Raw genomic sequence first — 22086 nt, 5'->3', positions numbered from 1 at the left:
GTATATATATATATTGATTGAATTGTATATGCATAAAACAAATTTGTTTTAGTAACCATACAAGCGCTTATATTTAAAGTCGATGGCTTATTTTCTCAGTTCACTGTACCATACGTAGATGTTCTTCAACCAACTTTTATTCGACAAAAAATACTTCGACAGGAATATTTCTTTAACTGCAAATGTGCTAGATGTGAGAATAAAGAACTTGATGCACAAGTACAAAGTATCCTCTGTGAAAAATGTAGTAGTCAGGTGCTCAGAAAAGGTGGTAAGTACTACTACTACTATATATTAATACTACTACTTACTGCTACTAATACTACTGCTACTGCTACTTTTTGTTGCAAGAAACACGTAACAAATACAAGCAGACAATTGCTACTACTACTACTGCGCAAATTCAATCACGACCATAATAACAATAAGGAAAAATTAACTTTACAATAATCTAATACTGGTAGAACGATAACATATGATTCTGTCATACATTCCTACAAATATTTTCAGTAAGTAGTTTTGTTCGTTTTATTTATTTTTATTAGCTAAAATGGAATTGCCTGTTTTCTTATGTACCGGTTGCATGGTTGTTATGTTTGTATGTTCACTTGTATTATTCGATGATGAGCAATATTGATTTCAAAAGTTAATACAGAACACCATTTGGTAATTTTACTAAAATCAATATTTAATAGCTAGCAATATGAAGGACATTCAAACGTTTTGTTTTTTTCAGATAAGTTATTTGTTGAATGTAGAACCTGTCTTCAACTGCCGTCTCAGAAGCATGTGTCTGCCGTGTTGGCTATTGAGGCTGAGAGCGAATCATTTCTAAAAGTTCGAAAAGCTAGGCTAGATACAAATATCCTTTTGAAAATATAGGCCTATTCTTCATTAATTTGCCTTCCAATTCGTCTATTTCTGTGGCCTTCGTTGTTTCTGATGCTATTTTGTATAAATACTGCTTCTTTCTTCTGTTATCAGGTTGGTGGTGGTCTTCCCAGTGGCCTTTAAATAATAATTTTGGCCTATATTTTTTATAGTGCCATATCCACAAAAATAACTTCATTTTTGTCATGTTATTATTGAAGAAAATTAGAGAAATCTTTAGAAAAAGTCAAAATATTCTTAATAACGGTCTTTTTCACACCATATAATGATTGATTGATTTATTATATTTGCAACCATCGACACTTTTTTGCCAGTAATATGTGTTAGTGTTAATCTTTCCAATAAACCTTAATTTTCTTAGAGCATTGTGAGCCACTGCCATGAAATGTTTAGCGTTCCACCTATTCCACTGTTTCTACACTGAACATGTATAATATAATGTGGTTTACGTCATAGTCATGAACACTGCTTAGTTAATGTAATGTTATTGCAAGTAAAGTAGACTAGAAGTTGATTATAATTAATTCTCCTTCATTTTGGTACGCGATGAAGCTAATTTTAAAAAAGCTTTGAAAATAGTCAAAAGGCAACACGACGTTTTACATCCATTACATTACCTCCGTGTTAGAATGTCTAACGAAGTGTACTATATTGGTTGCAGTCTAAAGAGATACCATAGGATTTTGCCTTTTCTTGAGGAAGTTAAATCAACTTTCGAGTAAGTTACGACTAATTTTTAATTTGATACCCTCTTACACATGCTATTAACGTTAATCTTTATAACTATCGCTATCTTTATAGCATCATCGACATCTGCATCATCATCATCTTAATCATCGTCATCATCATTATCGTCTTTTTAATTTTCTTTTTGTTATTATTATTCTTCTTCAAAATTATGTTCATCATCATCCTCCTCATCATTATTATCATTGTTATCATCCTAATTTTCTTCATCTTCATCATAATATAAAATTTGGAACCCCCCCCCCCACAAACATTTAAATAATTAATCAATTAAGTTATTGGGGGAAAAAATCTATTTTTGGCAGATTACAGACATTTCACTACGACTCTTAGGCTTGTACAAAAATATACAAACTGTAAATGGTAATTTGTAACAAATAATTTTTCTGGGACACATCGGAGTGTTTAAAGATATAACTGAAAAGAGATTAGATACATATTTTTGATGTATTTTTTAAATATTGGGGGAAATATTCAATATATTAATTATTTTTCCCTCTGGAGCCTAACATAATGAGCCTGTTAAATGGCGAGGGGAAAAATTATATTTTTCAAATTTGTATAGAAAGCCAATGACATAATGTAACATACAAAGTAGGCATATTGAGATGTGGTTTATGTTTTTAGCTCGATACTATACCATTAAATATATACCGTCTAAAAAGCGAATACCTTAAAATTATCAAATAATATAGTATTAACATAATAAAACACAAATCAAACCAAATATTTTTTTCACTGACTTACTGAAAGTTAAGTATTAAGCATCCTTAAATAATCAAAAATTAATTGAGTACGTCTGGGGAAATAATTAATCATTCTATTTTCAATATACAATTCAAAGATTTTATTAATTTTTAAGAACTTCAACTGTGATGTAATATAATGAAAAACGTCTACTAAAGTTCGTTCAGTAATGAGAGCCAGAGTTTTAAAACTATTTTGCTTGTGTCTCAGAATCCTTTATCCTGCTAAAGACCCGTTGGTTGGTATATATTGTGGAAGACTGGCAACAATGTACTTGTATACTGGAAGGATAGTTGAAGCTTGCAGTTCCTTTGCTCAGGTTTGTTGAAAACAGCAATATGGGGTCTATATTTTCTTTGGCCGAGAGGTAGATTTCTTGTTTCTTTGCTGATGACCCTGGTTCAAACCCGGCCAGCGTGGGAGTATAATGAAGGTCAGATCACTCTGCTTCTTGAATAATACTCGAATTAGATTTAGGCGGGATAATTGATGTATCCGTTGTAATTTGTGCAGGCGCTGCACTGCGGATGCCGCTGGTAAGGGGCTTAGCAACATTTCCCAATTTCAAATATTTGAAATTGAACGAAATAAAAAAAGTATTATTATTTTTATTTTTATAACTACCATTAGCGAGAAGCTAAAAAAACATTAAACCAACGGTCAAAACTATTAGTACGATGTAGGCAAAACATTTTTAAGTAACATCTTGTAATTTTATTATGCTTTTTAGTTTTCAATTTGTTTTCAATTTTCCATTTTTTTTTTTGGACAGACGCTTGAAATTCTCAAGATTACCTATGGAGAAAGTCACTTCCTGTACAAGAAAGCGAGTGATGACCATAATTGCTGTGTTAATTTACTAAGAGAAATGGCTTAGTGGTTTTGTGGAGCTCATTGGTAGAAATTTCGAAGAACGAAAACCTATTCAACATCAGAAAACGTCTCTATTTCATACATCACGATTGTCAGCACATACATTTAAGAACCATAGATAGGATGGAAAAAACTGGATGTTTCATCCGTCTTTTTTAAATTCAATTCAATTCTTTTTATTGCTTCGAAAGCCATCATGGGCTAATCCGCTAAAACATGCACATGATCACAAACAATTTACGAAGTTCACATTTACGAACGCATTGATATGTATACAATTTGGAAGAACAACAACAAAAAAATGTACAGGTCGAGGAGCAGTTTGACAGTGGACGGGTTAATCAGAGATGGGTCAATAGAAATGAAATATTCAAGTTTCAAGGAGTAGGAAGAAAAGATGAAGCAAAACAAGAAGTTCGTCGACATGCGATAGGTAGGAATGTAGAGTCTCTAGAGTGGCGAAAAGATGTAGAGCAATGGCGGCGGGATGGAAGTGAGGTGTTAAGAGGGTAAATTCCATTTTCACAATTTTCCCAAGGTTGCAGAGAAGATGGTACTTAATTCTGTTTTCAAAAAGGGATGTTAAATTCTTTTAATATTGAAGGATAGGTGGAATGTGTAGCGTTTTCGGAAAGCAGATTGCACAAAAATGTATTCGATACGTTTGAAAAATGACATTTCACATTTGGGGAGTAGACCATAAATGCAGCAGACGTATTCCATAACTGGAAGAATGTGGCACTTATAAAATAGAAAGATTAGAGATTGACGGTCGAGAGAATTTTTTAACTACTTTAATATGACTTTTCGGAGACATGACTATGTTGCTGTAATAGAATACCAACGCTAATAGTTGATCAGTCCTTTCTTCCAATGTTTTGGTGGGCCTATAGGCCTATGTATGCGTAAACTTATGTTATGATATGCTTTTATGAGTATATTACACACAAAATACAATTGCTACCGTTTGTTACTCGACGAATGAGTTTATGTCTCAACACTGTTGAATAGAATATATTGCATTTATTGTCCTTATAAAGAAACACTGAACTCTTGTAGGTGTATTGTTGAAGATTTTATATAGGGCCTATTGCAATTTTAGCTTTAACAAATTTACTTTTTCCGCTCTTTTGGGTTTATGGTCGATCTAATTAGTATCTTGTAGCTTAAATTGTTTTCTTGAAATATATAACTATAAAAAAAACGACAAAATTGGTATACTACGTCCTCGGATATACATAGGCCTGCTTAATATATGCAAAAAAGTAATATACCTAGTCAAACATTGAATAAAAAACAACCATTTTATCAACTTCAAAGAAGGTTACAACAGGTTATAACAGTACATAATATCATAGGCCTATTTATTATGGTAGGCCTAACATCTAGCTCTGTGTACCAATACAATGTGGTAAAAAGTGTTTAACCTAAATACCGTATACTCAGGTAAGGCGTATTAAAAACGATCCTTTTACACACAAGATAAAATTACAAACTCTATATCTGCAATCGCAGGGCAGTGATAGTTCATTTTGGCAATCCTCTCCCTTTTATTTTGTGTTTGTAAGTTTTATTGCTCCTTGGAGTAAATAAATGATATGAAATGAAAATACTACATTTAGGCTTTTTTTTTCAAGTTTTGCTGACCGAATATTAATATATTCCAAAAGGTTAATAGTTAACTCAATAACACCCACATAATAATAATAATAATAATAATAATAATAATAATAATAATATTATAATGATAATAATAATAATAATAATAATAATAATAACATTAATAATAATAGTAATAATAATAATATACATTATAATAATATACATTATAAGATACAGATGAAGAGGATGGATGTCAGTTTGGATAATTTTTCTAAGGTTTTAGAGGGTGTAGTACTTAAAACGAGATTCAACAGAAGAGAAAATGTTCCCCTTCAAATAAAGACTCCTTTTAAAATATAAATACGCCTAGTGACTTTTAGTGAAGATGTGTACAGGCCTACATGCGCCATATTGAATACGATTACCGATTGTGTTAAAAAAAATCTCGTTTTAGGAGGAGGGAACACCACCTCCCATCCCCATCCCCGGCTCCGCGCTATAGTTACACCCATAAATACTTATCCCCCTCCCCAGTCGGCATCTCAGCCCCTCCCCCGTAAATTTTATTCTAGAGCCTCCACTGATTACAATATAGGCCTAGTGACTTTAGTACAGTTTTCAAAAATAATAAATGATGCTGGTTGAATATACATGAGGTGATGTTTTGTACAGTGCTCTGTTGTATTAGGTCACTGACAGTTTTAGTAAGAGAATGTTTTTAGTAATATTGTAATGGAGAGTGAGGTAGAACGAGCGCAGGACTTAAGAGCGACTATCCAGAAATAGTAATTGAACAATCAATATCAGCATACAGTAACTGCAAATCAATTCTAAAGCACTTATAATAAAACGATCTTACATTTAGGCCTACTGTATCATTTCTTAACTTCCCTCTAAATAGTGATATTTAAAGACCACTTTATGTGCCAGTCTTTAATTTGAGGGATTCTAATTAGAGTCTAAAGCTGCTAAAGACCACTAAAATCCAGGGAAGAACTGTATTTTATCATATTATATTATATTATTTTATATTATATTATAATTATTATATTATAGTAAATTATATTATAAATTATATTTTATTATATTATGTTATACTGTATTAGGTTGTTTATGTTATGTTACATGTATACACTATCTTCCATACCATAGCACATAGCATAATATTACCGTAACAAGACATTTCAATCCCTGAACGTTCGATAGCAAGAAAGCATCGTCATCCTGGTTTTTCCCCGAAAGCGTCATTAGAAAAGGTCAGAGCCAATAGGATTATTAATGTGTAAGTGCCCGGCCTATGTCTCACTAATGTAGCTGTATTTCCAATGGATACATGTCATATCAAAGTGGAATCTATCAAGGGGAATGGGAGAGGTTTGGTTGCCACCAAGGATTTTAAACCTGGGGACACGGTATTGGTTGAAAAGCCTTATGCATTCTGCTTGTCTCGCTCATATGAAGGAAACAGATGTGATTACTGTTTCTCAAACAAGTAAGTTCTCTTTGTGTAATATTAGATTAATTATAGTAGGTGTTTCTATAGCCAGGTCTCCTGTAGGCTTTATAAAATTCTTCTTGGTAGGCAGAGCATATATAATAGCCAGTGGCGCATTCAAGGGGACTTTCAAAATTATGAAAATAGAAGAAAATTATGTTCAGATTTAAATCTGAGAGTGTCATTTCCGGTCATCTAGAGAGAGGCATCAAATTATCATTTATCTTACTCAGCCCCTTCCATGAAGGCTAAGGAGGATGGAACCGCTATCTACGAAATTTCCTCTATTTCTACTGTCTACGGTGATATGAGAAAACCAAAATAATAATAATAATAATAATACAATAAGAAAGGATTGACTGGACAACGGTAGGGATAAAACATAGGCCTTCTATTAGATGAGAGCTAACAATATAGCGTTTCATTCTATAAAAATCAAAAATTTTCTTATTTACCTTCACAGAGTCATGAAATAAAGAAGATTTACGAATGTCAAAATTCATTTCTTCTCATATTTTATAGTCATACCATTCAATAAATCTGTTTATCTCCATGACATTTTCTTGGGCACTATCTCAAAGAAACTAATTACAGTGTCATCTGTATATTTAATCATATTGCACTTTGTGTCACACGTTCACACCAATGAATATAGGCCTACGACAAGATCGTATGCGATATATATCATTTTTATTAAGCTGACGTTATAATAAAAACAAGGTAGGGCCTACACAGATGTATTGTATAATGGGAGCACCCAATGCTACCATCATCATCGTCATCACCCTATGAACATCATTCATCATCATCCTCATTATCATCATCATAATCATTATCAGCATCATCATTATCATATCAACATTATTCATCATTATAAACATCATAATTATCATCATGAACACAATCAACATCATCATATCTGTACACCATCATAATAATCGTCATCATCAACATCTGCATCAACATCCTTATCATCATACCCAGAATCATTAACATCATCATTCCACCATCATCATCATAACGGAAAATTGGACATCATGTTTTGCTGTTATAAAATTCATGGATACAAATAATTTTGTTGGAAATGATGCGTACTATTGGTAGGACCTATTCCATAATACAAGATCAAAATGGATTATTTTTTGCAATGCATTATTCATCCTTTTATGCTGAACATCAAACTTGTCGGCATAAATGGCCATATGCTAGAGACACATGGGATTAATCCTACTAAAGGTAAAAGTTCATTTGTAGGTAATGTATATAAAAATACATCTTTATCTTATTGACGCATAATCATCAAACTGGGTAAGGATGACATCGTAGTGGGACACAGGGGATACAAGAGGTGTAATAATACAAATTAAACTTTACTGGGAGATAACATTGAAGAATATTTATCTTTATTATATTTTTTTTAATAATCTTCACTGTTTGCGTAGATGATCCCAGTGAAACATCACTATCAGAGAGTTTTCGATTTCCGCAATGACCGTTCTGCATTCTCTGCAAAAAAGTAGATTTGTGCCAAACTACATTATGGAATTGTGTTGTACATCACTATAAAGGCCTTGTCCTCTGACTCTTTGACCACTACATTTTATGATTCATTTATCAGTTCTTGCGTAGCCCTGCTAAAAAAATTGACACAAATCAGCTATGAATACCTTATAAAATAAATTCGTTAGCGGATCCAGGACTCAAACTTGTGTCTCTTCCTACCATAACGCATAGTCGTGTACCTTGAGACTAATAGTCTTACCTTTGTACATTAGGACTTCAACAATGTGAAAATATTAAACTTTTTTTTTTACAGAGAGGATCTCCGTCGATGTTCTCAGTGTAAACACCAGAGATACTGTAATACAATTTGCCAGGTAAAACCCTTTTTATATGTATCTTTTATCTGATCAATTGCACAAAATCTCATGTTTTAATAAATAGGCATATGTACACTTAATGCTTCTTCTTTTCTATTTATTATTTTTTTAATTCTTATATTTGCGGATTTATTTCATAATCGTGAAAAGAAAATATAAGATGGTGAGTAAATTATTGGTACTGTTTGATCAAACCATTCGTTAAATACACCTTAGGCCTAAGGTCTAGGCCTATATAATATTATACAAATAACGAATGTTTATGAGTGCAACGGGAAGAATACTTTCATGAGTTAAATGGAACAGTCAATATTTATAAACGAATGAAAATAATTATTCGTTTTATAAAACACCTAACAATTTAACATAATAAATTAGGTCTATCTTTCTTCTGAATAAAACCAATAAAAGTATTGTATTATGTAGAGTATTACGTGGAGACATGTAAAAAACAATAAAACAAAAAAGCATAGATTGAACTAAATTTTGATAGAGTGATGTAAATCAAATTATATATTGTTTTGCCATTAAATGGTACGAATACCCAAAGTCACGTGATAAAAAATACACCAATTCAATGATAAGGTTTTCCGGTTTGTGTCATGTTAGCAAATCTCTTTAAATTCATATTGTGAATTTCTATAGAGCTGAATGTTCTGAATAAGAAAACATATTAGAAGAAAAGGAACGATCACAAAAACATGACTGTTTTCAATGCCTTTTTAAACACTAAATATTTAAACTATATTATATATATTGTGTTTTACATATTTTCAATAGGCCTATCCTTTAAATTTTACTTGGCAATGTATGTATTTAAACAAAAAATTTCTATTTTATATACATTTGTATTGTATGGACAAGTCAATATACGAATTGAATCTTTTAATTAGCCAAACGATTCGGGCCTTAAAGAAAAATAATAATAATAATAATAATAATAATAATAATAATAATAATAATGATAATGATAACGATAACGATAACGATAACGATAACAATAACAATAACAATAACAATAATAATAATAATAATAATAATAATAATAATAATAATAATAATAATAATAATAATAATAATAATTGTCTTTAGACACTTATTAGAATAATAAAAATAAAGGTCATTTGTTAGTTTGGGATCACAGAAATGGGTTTTTAATTGCAGGTGGTCTATAATTAGAGGGGTCTCTAATTAGAGAGAGACCTGTAATGAAATAAAAAGACTAAATCATGCATGCTGAACTCTCATATTTCAGTTTGGTAATACTTTTCTCAGAATCACTTTCAAGTCTTCTCAATTTTTAGAGTTATTCCAAAGCACCCTTTTACATGAACACGTCATTTGAGATATAAACATCCCAATTATTACACATTCTCATCAATTTATTGATTGTTGTCTTTATAAATGTATTTGATTGTAAGTAGGCTACTAAGTGTCTTCCACACTATAGAAAGCTGCTTGGAACTTACACAAACACGAATGCAAGAATCTTCTGAAATTGACGACAAATGCATTTACACTGAGACCGGAAGCGATTCTATTATTAACCAGACTTCTCCGTAAAATAGAGATAGAGAAGGTAAATCAGATTAGATCCATTTACTCATTTGATTTTTTTCCACTTATGCATTGTGTTACACTGTTACATTGTTATCCTATCCGCCAGTCAACGTTGAATAAAAAATCACCATCAATAATCTTCATCAACATCTTCATCATTATAATAACAAGTGTATGTTTGATGTTCGAGTCCTGAATCAGTTTAGTTAATTTTATTTTTCTGCTTTCCTGTAGTCTGTAAGGAAAAAAAAGTTTGAGTTGTATGGATTTTTTCTCATTTTGTACCCTAATTAATTTTAAATACTGTACAGTAAGAGGATTGGCGTGGCCATTTTGTTTGGCATTTCACTTTTATTGAGAAAAAGTACTATTCAAAGATCGTTGACTATACTGGTACTCAAATAACCATGGAATATATATATATACTTTTTTTTTTTTAAGAAGGTGGTGGCTGGAAAGTAAGTCCCCCCCCCCCCACTTTTGTGACTGTTCCCAGTACCAGTGACAACCATTTTACGATTGCTGCAATGTCATTAAAAATATAGATTTTGTTATCATTTTCTAACGAGCATTACAAGTTCCCTTTTTGAGTTGAGCGCGTCTGTAAAGTTTTCTAGAACCCCACCCTCAAGCATGAAGAAAAAATCGCCTGCCTTCGTGAATTCTGTATTTAGGCATATGGGGGAGGTAAGCACTCTTAATGGAGCGACGCTCTAGTTTTCTTTATGCTAACCACGAAGATGCATAGTAAGTGTAACTGATTAGCTTACAGTAAACCTTCAAACTAGCGGAATATAACCACATTTAAACTCCATCTATTTTAACGAAAAAAATAAGATAATTAATTAGACCATTTTTAAAAATAGGTTTATCTGAAGGTTAACTACAAAATTTACAATAAACTGTAGTTAATGTGTTATAGGTTGTAAAAACTTTATTGAGTAAAAAAAATCTTTCGAATAAAAAAATCTTTTGCTTGACATTAGGAATTAATCATTTGTGATACAAAATGATAGGCTATGTCAAGTGTGATATTGAACAGTGGCAGATTCAAGGGGGAACCCAGTCAGCACGGCCCCAACCTCCTAATTTTTTCAAAATTGTTTTTTTTTTAAATGGAGAAAACAGACAAAATTGTATTCAACTTTTAATCTGAGAGTGCCATTTCCGGCCATCTGGAGGTGCCATAATCATAATTTTTCTTACCTCAGCCCCAGCAGTTGTGGGGATGAGGTGGGTGGACATTCTGTTTACGCAAAACTCTCCCTCCCTGGTCCCCTCTATTTCGACTTCCTGGACCCGCCACAGTTGGAGTATCATTTCTGGGCTACATAGAAGTGTAATTTTTATCCATCGGGGGAAAAGTGAAGTTTTCGTCTGGGATCCCATATCAAGGATAACCCTCATGATAAATAATTCATTGAGATCGTGGAAGCAATCTCGACTCCGACTTTGTGCGGAAATCTGTGGGGAATTCAAGGGCGGGGAGGGCTGGAGCGGGGGACTAAATCATTCAATTTGTTTGTTTTTTTTTTGTTTTTGTTTTTTTTTTGATGAGATATAAGGAACAGTATATTCAAATTTTAACTTGAAGTCTGAGAGTGTAATTTCCTGCAATCTGGAGGTGCCATAATCACAAATTTTCCTACCTCAGCCCCAACCACTTTAGGGCTGATTTGGTATAGATCCTCAATCTACTAAAAAAAACCAAGTGGCGAATTCAAGGGGACCCAGCCGGCCCGCCCCACCCTCTAAATTGTTTTAAAAAAATAATTCATTGAGATCGTGGAAGCAATCTTGATTTCGACTTTGTCACGTGCGGAAATCTGTGGCGCATTCAAGGGCGGAGGGAAGCGGGGGGCTCAATTGTTATTTTTTTTTTAATGGAGATATAAAGATAGGCCTAATTATATTCAAATTATTGTCTGGAAGTGCAATTTCCGGACATCTAGATGTGCCATAATCACAAATAGTCTTAATTCAGCCCCAACCATGGTGGGGACTGAGGTAGTATAGATCTTTTATCTGTTAAAGTACCCTCCCTGGTCCCTTGTATTTCGAATTCCTGGATCCGCCACTGGAAATTACAACAATATGAAGTCATATTACAGTAGCTTGATGCCTAAAAAATAACTTATAAAATTTAGTACCAAACTTCGTAAAATATCCGTAGCTTCTAGGGGGCTTCGTCCCCTAAACCCCACCGGGCGCCCTTGGCGCCCCCTGGCCCCCAGCCTAGATGCTCGCTTCGCTCGCATACTGGACCTTCTGAAATGGCCCCCACCCACTTTCAAAAACGTTCCGCCGCCGTTTGTTCAAAACGTAACATGTGTAGTGAAATGTGGTCGACAATGAATTTTGATGAAATTCGAATTAGAAAATCTGAAAATAGACACTCTTAAAAAGAGCCCCCAAAAACACACTAAAAGTGAACGAACAAGTGTTTGGGCGAGGTACAGTGCGTATATTTGATGGAGCGAAGTGCAGTGGGGTGTTAGTGGTGGTGCTTGAAGTAAATTAGTCACATATTTTGGCAGATTTATTTTATAGAAAGTGATTTGCGGTCGGCGGAGATATGCTCTCTGTGGAGTGCTGTTATTGTTATTATTATTATTATAATTATTATTATTATTATTATTATTATTATTATTATTATTATTATTATTATTATTATTATTAATATTATTATCATCATCATCATTATCATCATCATATTATCATTATTATTATTATTATTATTATTATTATTATTATTATTATTATTCTCTGCAATCTTGACTAATTTCTGTTTTATTTACATATTAGAAAGAAGGTAGACAGCCAGAAAAGACTGATGGATTTCCGCAAAGTATTAACCATCTAATAGAGAGTAAGTGAAGTATAGCTACTTAATATTCGATCATGTCTGCCGCGCCGTTTTGTCTGTCGGCTTGTATATTTCGATCAATCTATCATTTTTTTCTGAAAGATATCCAAACGTTTAGAAAGACTAAATATCCACATAATTTTAGACAAAACCAGATACTGTATGATCACCAACCTGGATCAACAAATACACTTACATCTTATAACAGCAATAGGCCTAAAGTTGATAGAGAAAATAAACCTTTGAAATAATAAAAAATAATATTTTAAGTCCCATTATCGGTCATAATGATATAATTTATTATTTTCAGAATAATTGTAGTTGCATAAGATTTATATCGTATATGCTTATGACTAATTTATTTAAATCTATACTCAGACCCTTTAAAATATACTACCAGGCCATTATGGACAGTTTTAGTAAAACGCCGTCACTCAATTAAAACTGATGTTTTTCGACCCGTTTCTTTTGAAGTTAAACTTTTTGCCACCTTTTAAATGAGCAATTAAGCTTGTTTATTATTTTTTTTTCTATTTAGTGGTTATCTAGACGTGATCTAGACGAGCTTCTATAGCCACTTTTATATGATATGCCTTATAAGTCTGTTTATTACCGCGATATGCAAAAAATGTGAAATTCACCTTAGTAGTCAACAATGAGGACATATTTTTATTTCAGTTGATCTATATTTATCTAAATTGTATTAATAATTTGCAATGCAAATACAATACATTTATGATGGAGTAGGCCTAATACAGTACCTGGACCCCATTGGAAATTGGAAAGTTTCTCTTTTAAAGACTTCCATTGGCTATCATGGCATCTGTCCCTTTTTGATGATGTTTTAACTGTATCTACAGCATTTTGTATATTGAATTGGTTTTTTTTATGTGAAGCCAAATAAATTTTAATGCCACAGGGGTGGCGCCAGTGGGGAGCAGGGGCCCAGGATCCCGTCGGGAAAAGCTTCCCCCCCCCCTCCTATCAGGGAGAAAAGCCACAATTGAAAATCACAAAAAATGCTTTAGTTTAGTGTTCGAAGTGTATATTTCTTTAATGAAAAACCGCTCGTATTTTATTATACTTCAATTCAATTCAAGTAACTTTATTCCAATATCAATAGCAATATAAACAATACAATTATCAGCAAAAGAAATACAGTGGTAGCAGATAAAGGAAAAGGTTACAAAATAAGCAAGAAAAATGCTTTAAGTATGTAACCCTGAAAAAATTTAAAAAAAAATAATTAATACATATATACACAAAATCATAGCACTCATACTTTATTATTGCGTTTTAAGTTTATGAACTTTGGGATGAACAACAGAAAGTACGTTGCGAATTTGAACGTAGGCAGTTGGAATTATTTCTTGGAAAGAAAATAATAAAACAAGAATTCAATCAGCTTGCCAGTCGAGTATACTGCAACGCATTGTTTATCGCTGGCCCAAACACAGATGCTCTTGGACCGGGAATCTATCTCAAGTGCGTATATACGAATAACTTGTTTATAATTGTTGAATATGGCTTTAAGTTACTATATAGGCCTACTTTAAGATGTAAAAAAGATTTTTCAGTTGTTAGTTATACTCTATTATACAAACAGCGATGATTGAAGACGGGTGAGTAAGAGTAGAGATGTTGATTCATACCATGTTAGATGTGGATTCATACCTATGTAAACTGTTCAGTGTTAACATTTCATTTCCAAACTTTTTGGTGTAATTCATACAGGTGCTTGTAACAAAGTATTTGCTACAACATATAATAAGGGCCACTAATGCTTCTCTACTTTATTTGTTCAGAGCATCTTTAATCAACAATAGTTGTGATTTCAATTCAATTACGGTATACGATGGCACCACACTCAGCTTACGAGCAACAAGACCGATCATCAAAGGACAGGAGGTAGGTCGAATATCCGTAGGCCTATATATATGCATAATAATTTCGCCAACGTTAGACCAAATACAATTTAATTGTGTAGGATCATTATAATTTATTATTATGAAGCCTATTCATTAAAGTTTAGACATCAGATTTTAGGGGCTTTTTAATAATAATTATTTCATCAACTTCCGCCTTATGCCACCTACTGCGACAAGAATATATATTTTAAATTATTCAAATTGCTGGGGTTATTTAGTTTATGCGATTACAAAGAAACATGGCATATTTAGTTCACGTTGTATCTTTCACATACCCTAGTGTTCTGAGCAACCCCTTTCCTTGCCTCTATTTGTAACCTATTTTGGAAGATTAAGTCCTTGATGTGTAGACGATCTCCAATATTTCTTTAAAAATACAGGTATTAGTTTTCAAGCTATACATAAGTCTATATGATTTTGTTTAACAGATTACCATATCATACCTAAGTCCGTTGCAACCTAGTAATATCCGACGAAAAATGCTACAAGAGAAATATGGTTTTAATTGCACATGCCCTCGTTGTGAGAATAAGGAAGTTGATGCAAAAATGCAAAGCATCGTCTGTGAGAAATGTAAAGGTCAGATACTTAGGAAAAAATGTAAGTACTGTAATACTTTACCACGTAACACTGCTACCAATGCTGCATATTGGTTTTACTGATGAGGCTGTATTATTACTCAATTTATGAACCACAGTAATACAGGCATACTGCTATTCAGACTAACAATTATGATAGGGCTACTGTACTATTAAACAATGTTTTACAACGTACGCCTAATTCATAGATAATTAACGTTAACGATTATGCTGATATATTGAATAATTCATATCTTATAATTCATGCTAGTATTAACACACTATATCTATTTCCCCTCAGATAAGACATTTATGAAATGCAGTGTTTGTGATCAGTTGCCGTCTCAAAAACATGTGTCTGCTATATTGGCTATTGAGACTGAGAGCATTATTTTTGTAGAAGAAACAATAAAATTGCAGCCAATCAATATCCTTTGAAAATATATTTTATCATCACACCATTCAATATGTTTTTTTGTACGTTTGATGTCTTTATTGTTTTTAAGTTCTCATTCTTTCTTATTAGAGTAAATATGTGTGTATACATAGAGAAAAAAAATGAGTAGTTGCACACGTACCGTACTAGTGCGTATAAGCGCCCCGTTTGAATAAGCGCCCCGTTTGAATAAGTCTAAGTCATAAGTCTTTCTTTTTAGCAAGTCTATAATCCAATCAATCCTGGGACTATGGTTGTTGGCATAATTTGAGCTGCAGAGTGGAATCACATTCTTCTTAGGTCAATATCAAAATGAGGATATTCTCTTGAACAAATGAGAGCTTCGATCCCTGGACAGACAGTATATTTCCAACTTTCCTCTTCTTATAAAGTTGTCTTGGCTTAGTCCTACTCCTCTTTTTCTTTTTCGACAATTTGCACCTTTAGCACATTCTCATCTTGAGTTTTCAAGAAAACCTTCAATGGTCCTGCAAATCGCAATCGGCCGATGGCTAACAAGCTAACTACTACCCACCACCATGCATCTGCTATTCTGCTGTTATGTAAATATTCAGAGCATTCTTATGAGCCACGTTCTCTGGACGATTATCTTTTCCCCGCACCACCATTCGTAATGTCCTTATATAATCTTTTTTCACTCAAAAAGTGCCTCTTGAATTCAATAAGTTCCCATAAGAACCCCTCGATTTTCATCTATTTCCATAAACGCCCCTCAATTTCCACTCTGCTTTCATAAGCTTTTAAATAAGCTTTTTAAATAAGCGCCCCGTTTGAATAAGCGCCCCTCAAAAAGTGCAAAAAATATTTTAAGCTCCCGGGCGCTTATATTCGCGCGAGTACGGTAACTGCCAATTTAAGGGTCTGATCAAAAGTATACAAAAAAGGAAATTGACCAGGGATTATATTAAAATTCACATACAAATTATACAATTCAAATATGGTATTTGATTTTTCTAATTTTCTTAGTTCATGACTGACTGTGCATCTTTAACTCCTAATGCTTTTTTTTACCCCGTCTCCACACCTACCTTGGTTTAGTTCTACCAACTAAAAATAAATCTTGCGAGGAATACAGGAACAATGATGTAGGCATATTTGCTCTTGCTGAGTTAATTGTCGGTGAGTTCAATGCGTTCTCTTTGGGTTGATTTAAGCGAGCCAGAGGTATAATGAATAAAGTATAGAATGTTATAAATAATAACATCTATCTCACAATTATTGATAGCCTAGGAAACTACTTTGTAGAGCCCGTAGCGCCACCAAATATAGCGCCTATAAATGGTGAAATTGTTTAATCTTTAATTAGTTGATGATTAGCTACTATCTTTTACTGAAAATGGTGGCTCCAGAACTTTTCCAATGGGGCTCTAACAAGTTGGATATGGGGCCCATAACAAGGGCCTCAGAAAAAGTTCTTGATAGGATTCATAATTGTGAGAATTTTTATGGTTTAGTTTAGTAAGATCCAAAATTACCAATCAAAATAACGTTATTTAGAAAGGTAAATTAATATTTTTGTTCTGACGGCCCCTTCGTGTCGTCAGACGACGGGAAGGGGACCAGGTCTTTCCTCTCTGATTCCCTTCCCTCTGACTACAGTATATACTAATTGTAGCTTATCTCCTTAATTTTTGAACGTGATAGACAATTTGCATATGCTTTAGACCTGAGCAGAAGACAAAAATGCTTTCTACATCGACTGCATTATCTCCGTGCTAAAACCTTCGACAGAGTGGGCCATATTTTAATTAATATGAACAACTTCAAAGATGGTATTCCTATGCTTGAAGAAGTTATATTGACTTACGAGTAAGTTTGGGCTATTTATTGCTTGTTACTATTCTCAACAAGCAATCACATTGTTTCCCACATTCCTTCTATGACTGCCCCAACGTTTCCGATCTTTATTGCTTCCATAGCAAACTAAATACTATAGACATGCTCCTTTTTTCCACTGCCACAACACCTCGCCATAGTCGGTTTCCTCTGGGATTATTCAAGTAGGCTTACAATGATCTATAATAAAAGTCATCAACATCACCATAATCAATAATCATCAATAGTAACACCATCATCATTATTATTATCGTCATTATCCTCACCATTACTTACACTGTTATAATTATAATCATCATCATCGACATTATTATTAATATTGTTGTTATTATTATTACAGTATTTTTATTCTAGTAACTTCTTAAAAAGTCTTCATATTATACTGATGTCCATCTTTAATTATTACTTTGATATTTTTTCAGAAGTTTATATCCTCCTTATCAACCTTTAATTGGAATATATTGTGAAAGACTGGCCGTTGTCTATATGCAAGTTTTGAGGTTTGAGGAAGCTCGCAAACGCCTCATTCAGGTTTGTTAAAAACCAAGATTGTAAGGTTTAAACTTAAAGGTGTATTAGCGCAAAAATACAAAATATGTCAAATTACCTTGCTCATTTTGAATTAACATTAAAAGTGTGAACTTTAACATAGAAATTATTCTATTTAAAAAATGTTTATCCATAATTTTACAGCGAAAATGATTTCAGTCACAAGTGTTTTTATTATTTTTATTATTAACGAGTATGAAAAAAATCACGGTGCATATTTTTAAATTCAATAATATATGTGCTTAAGTTACAATCATGTGTATGTTATAGCAAATTGAGGAAGCTAAATTTAATATTATATTAATTCAGGGGACTTTACATTTAAAAAAAAATAGCTATATACACTCAGAAAACCACATGATCGATACGAAAGTGTATGGCATCAATGTAACTGTGAGCACGTTCATGTTTCCAGTGAAATTATATATGTATGGCAGGTCATGCATGAACAGTAACATAAAATTAAGTATTTGTTTCTTTTATATTACAGTACTTATTAGTAGTTAAAAATATCGAAAATTTAATTCAATTCTATTTTGTGTTTGTACAGGCACTTGCAGCATTGAAAATTACCCACGGCGAAGGTCACCCTTTCTATCGGGAAACAAGTAAAACACTTCAGGGAGTAGTATGGACGCTTTCATAGTGTCTCACTGTCGTTTGTATGTGTCCCTTGTCTGCACGGTTTGAAAGTTGTGTGGGCCCGGTAAGCAGTTGCGAGCGGAGCGAGGGCCTCGGTTGGGGTCCAGGGTCTCTAAGGCCCTCGAAAAATAAGCATTTTTTTACATTTTGCGTGCCTTTTTATAATGTAATCTTACCAGTCCAATCAAAATGGACAACCACAATGAGGTAACCAAAAGCCAACATGTGATCCATACCCAAAGTCGACCTGTTGTATCGTTGAAATCAATATTCAGAAACTTTTTGCAAATTATTGGTGGGGCATACAATAAAATTGGCCCACCCACTAAAACTTATGAGTATGGGCCTAAGCCTGTACCACCGCCAATGCATTTCTGTGGATTTCACTTAGTTCAAATACATTAAATGAAAGGAGAGTTACTAAATATTCACTTTGACGTATAATTATATGTGCTTGTTACAAATTTAAATATTTAATTGATATACCGTACTGTACTATGAATTTATGACTATAAGCATGCTTTAAAAAAATATAACCAATTGAGGCATCATTTCATAAATACACTGACATATAATGAAAGACTCTGTCAGAACCTATGTATAAAAATATAATATCAATCATCAATATCAAAAATATAATGTCAGTCATTTCTATTTCATTACGAAGTCTGGAATCCGTGAAGTACAAACACCTGGTTATCACGTACATTGGCTATGGTCATGTGAAAATTAATTGATAGGGAAATGTGCTTTGGTATAATTAATTATAGTTAATGTTGTTGTATAAAATAACTTTTTGAAAAAGACGACTTAGTAGACTTATTATGCATGCCTGAAACAAATTTAATCATAACCGATGATGGATAAATAGGCCTATGTATTTCAGTTGGTATGTATGTGTAAAAATATTATTAGTAAAAATATATAGATGTAAACAATATTTAAGCTATTATCTTTGTAATAACAGGGTTTTTTAATTCATTTTATTAACATTTAATAAAAGTATATACAGTAAGTATTTTTCTTATTATCGAAATAAATATATAAAGCTTGTTAAAAATGTCATTAAACATGCCAATAAACAGATGGGCCTCTCACGATTAATTATTACGGGCCTAAGTAATACGGTAGCTTTTGCAATATTGAAATTCCTAAGTTATAATATAGGCCTGTGAGGCTCCTGTATTAATTCTATGGATGGGTTGTTTTTTTTTATCCAACCGTTTACAATGTGTTAGGTATTCAAATACTTTGTCAAAATGTGAAGAACTCTCCGGTGTTCCTCAAGGAACCGCCCGTGGCCCAGTAATTTTTTATGTGTCTTATAGTTAATAAAGAAGCTCGAATTGACGCGTATTATAATGACATTAACATGATAAAAACGATAGTTGGAAATACTTCCATCAACCAGTATCCAGTATCCAAATTGATTTAGAAGACTTTCATGTGGGTTGATGTTAATCAAATGTCCCCTAATCCATTCAAATGCATGTATATGAATGTCACCTTTGCGGAAATCCCACTGTTTTACCACTAAAATTATGTGGACAAGATCTGCAATGCGTAAACATGCTCAAGATTCTTGTTTTCAAAATTACGAAAGACGTTAAATGGGACGCCTACGTTCCGTGACATTCGTAAGTGTGCAAGTTCCAGGATTATTATTTGTATATAAATTAAATTCAATACATTGAATGAATTAAAGAAAAGACGTGAAATTTGTTACAATTTTGCGAAATCAGTAATGATGTCTTACGAATTCCGTAGCTGGTTACCGAAATTAAGATCGAAGTGGTACCTCCCCCAGAAATGGCAATTAACTATCTATGCCTAAGGTCCGTACGGAAAGCCCAATTCCGTTCTTGGTCATATTGTTTAATGAAAAATGTATTGTTTGTTCATTCCGGCTTGTCGTTTTTCTGCTTTTTGAATTGGCATTCTGCATATAATTGCTTTTCGCCTTATTATATGTGTTTGCGATGATTTTAATGTTAATATTGCGTTCATTCAGATTTTGCTGTGATTACGATATTGTTTTGAATAAAATTAAATAAAAATGAATATAAACAATTTTGCAAGAATACGGTCCATTTTAATTTAATGTTTTGTTTCAAAATGTATTGGTGGCCTCTTAGGTTTCTGACTACCTCAGTCAAAATAATCTTCATGAATCTTATCAATCTGCTTACAAACCTTGCCACTCCACTGAATTTGCCTTAAATGTTTAATGACATTTATTCTTTTATTGATTTGGGTAAGGCTGTCGCTTTTGTTCAATTAGACTTGTCTTATGCTTTTGACACTATTGACCTTTCTGGTCTTATTTACAGGCTATCTTTCCAATTTGGCTTTGCTGATGTTGTTCTCTGTTGGTTTTCATCTTATATTTCTTCACGTTTTCAGAAAGTTGATATCGTTGAGATTGCTTCCAAACACACTCCTATGCGCTACGGTGTACAGCAAGGAAATGTGCTTGAACCTCTTCTTTTCGTTCTTCAACAGGGCCGTCGGAACCGCACCGGCCGCACCGGCTTTGGCCGGACCCCTTTTTCTCAATCCTATCACAGGTCACCCTCTCCATACCACCAATTAAAAATCCTTTTTGGGACCAGGGTTTTAGTGGCCTTTAGCAGCTTTGGTCTCTACTTTGAATCCCTATAATTAAAGACCGGCTTTAAAAGTAGTCTTTAACTATCTCTATGTAAAGGGGAATTAAGAAATGATATAGTAAATGTAAGATAGTTAGAATGGATGTAGGGCCTACAGTTACTGTAAGCTGTTATTATTATTATTACTATTAATGCTAAAACTATTCCCCGGTAGTCAAGTCCTGTGCTCGTTCTACCTAACCATTTCTAACAGCACCGTCCATTCAATATAGAGCACTGATAGACCAAACATCATCTTAAGTATATCATCATCATTAAATATTTATTTTAAATGCTTATGCATTACGGTTGTATTTATTCATCCAAGTGTTTTAGAATAGATTACTGCATGCCACACACGAAGTAGTCTTGCGGTCCATTTAATTCGCAAAATACAATTTCATGTCTTACTAAAACTATTGGTATTCAATACGGAGCACTGTACACAAAACGTCAGCTATTGATGTATATTTTGATGTCTGTAGTGCGTAAAAAAATAAAACCAATTTTATACATTTTAAGTTAGTAGAAATTTTCAGTTTGGTCTTCCAAAACCATAGTGGTCTAGTGGTGTCTAACATAATCCTTATAGTTAAGAATTAAAAGGCACTCAACTCGGGTCCAATTTGGAAGAATCCACATCCGGGAGATCTGTTTAAATGATTTTTTTTATGACATCTAAATTTTGCTGTGCATGGTGATAACCATTATGGTTGGTCCTAACTGCTGCGCAGACAATTGATATTACAGTATAAAAACTTGTTAAAGCATGCAAATATCATCATGA

General features: G+C 33.1%; 2 protein-coding genes across 2 annotated transcripts in view; both read left to right on the top strand.

Moving 5' to 3' along the window:
• The window catches only part of LOC117119276 (histone-lysine N-methyltransferase ASHR1-like), a 12478-nt gene extending 7610 nt beyond the window's left edge, over window positions 1-4868 (top strand). Inside the window, exons 6-10 of the mRNA XM_033264081.1 lie at window positions 100-271; window positions 737-862; window positions 1435-1609; window positions 2596-2704; window positions 3158-4868. Of these exons, the coding sequence (XP_033119972.1) occupies window positions 100-271; window positions 737-862; window positions 1435-1609; window positions 2596-2704; window positions 3158-3262 (687 nt within the window). The 3' untranslated portion in view covers window positions 3263-4868. The remainder of the gene's footprint in view (window positions 1-99; window positions 272-736; window positions 863-1434; window positions 1610-2595; window positions 2705-3157) is intronic.
• A 1267-nt stretch (window positions 4869-6135) lies between these two features.
• LOC117119275 (histone-lysine N-methyltransferase ASHR1-like) lies at window positions 6136-20673 on the top strand. Its single transcript, XM_033264080.1, has 11 exons — window positions 6136-6352; window positions 8172-8232; window positions 9686-9814; window positions 12601-12664; window positions 13963-14146; window positions 14467-14569; window positions 15018-15189; window positions 15469-15594; window positions 17262-17433; window positions 17883-17991; window positions 18560-20673. The coding sequence occupies exons 1-11, from the start codon at window positions 6186-6188 to the stop codon at window positions 18653-18655; spliced, it is 1383 nt and encodes a 460-aa protein (XP_033119971.1). The 5' UTR covers window positions 6136-6185; the 3' UTR covers window positions 18656-20673.
• Window positions 20674-22086: the final 1413 nt, after the last annotated feature.

The sequence above is a fragment of the Anneissia japonica genome, unplaced genomic scaffold, assembly GCF_011630105.1.
Source record: "Anneissia japonica isolate Jap-2015-1 unplaced genomic scaffold, ASM1163010v1 scaffold288205_len162070_cov146, whole genome shotgun sequence".
Lineage (NCBI taxonomy): Eukaryota > Metazoa > Echinodermata > Crinoidea > Comatulida > Comatulidae > Anneissia > Anneissia japonica.
Note: the sequence above shows the minus strand (reverse complement) of the source record. Positions and strands in the feature narration are given on the sequence as shown.

Bases quoted from the DNA above. Each gene is read 5' to 3' on its own strand.
- LOC117119275 (XM_033264080.1), top strand. From the start codon at position 6,186: ATGGATACATGTCATATCAAAGTGGAATCTATCAAGGGGAATGGGAGA. The intron at 14,147-14,466 runs GTGCGTATATAC...TTATTTGTTCAG, and splicing joins GGACCGGGAATCTATCTCAA to AGCATCTTTAATCAACAATA. The intron at 17,434-17,882 runs GTAAGTTTGGGC...ATATTTTTTCAG, and splicing joins GAAGTTATATTGACTTACGA to AAGTTTATATCCTCCTTATC.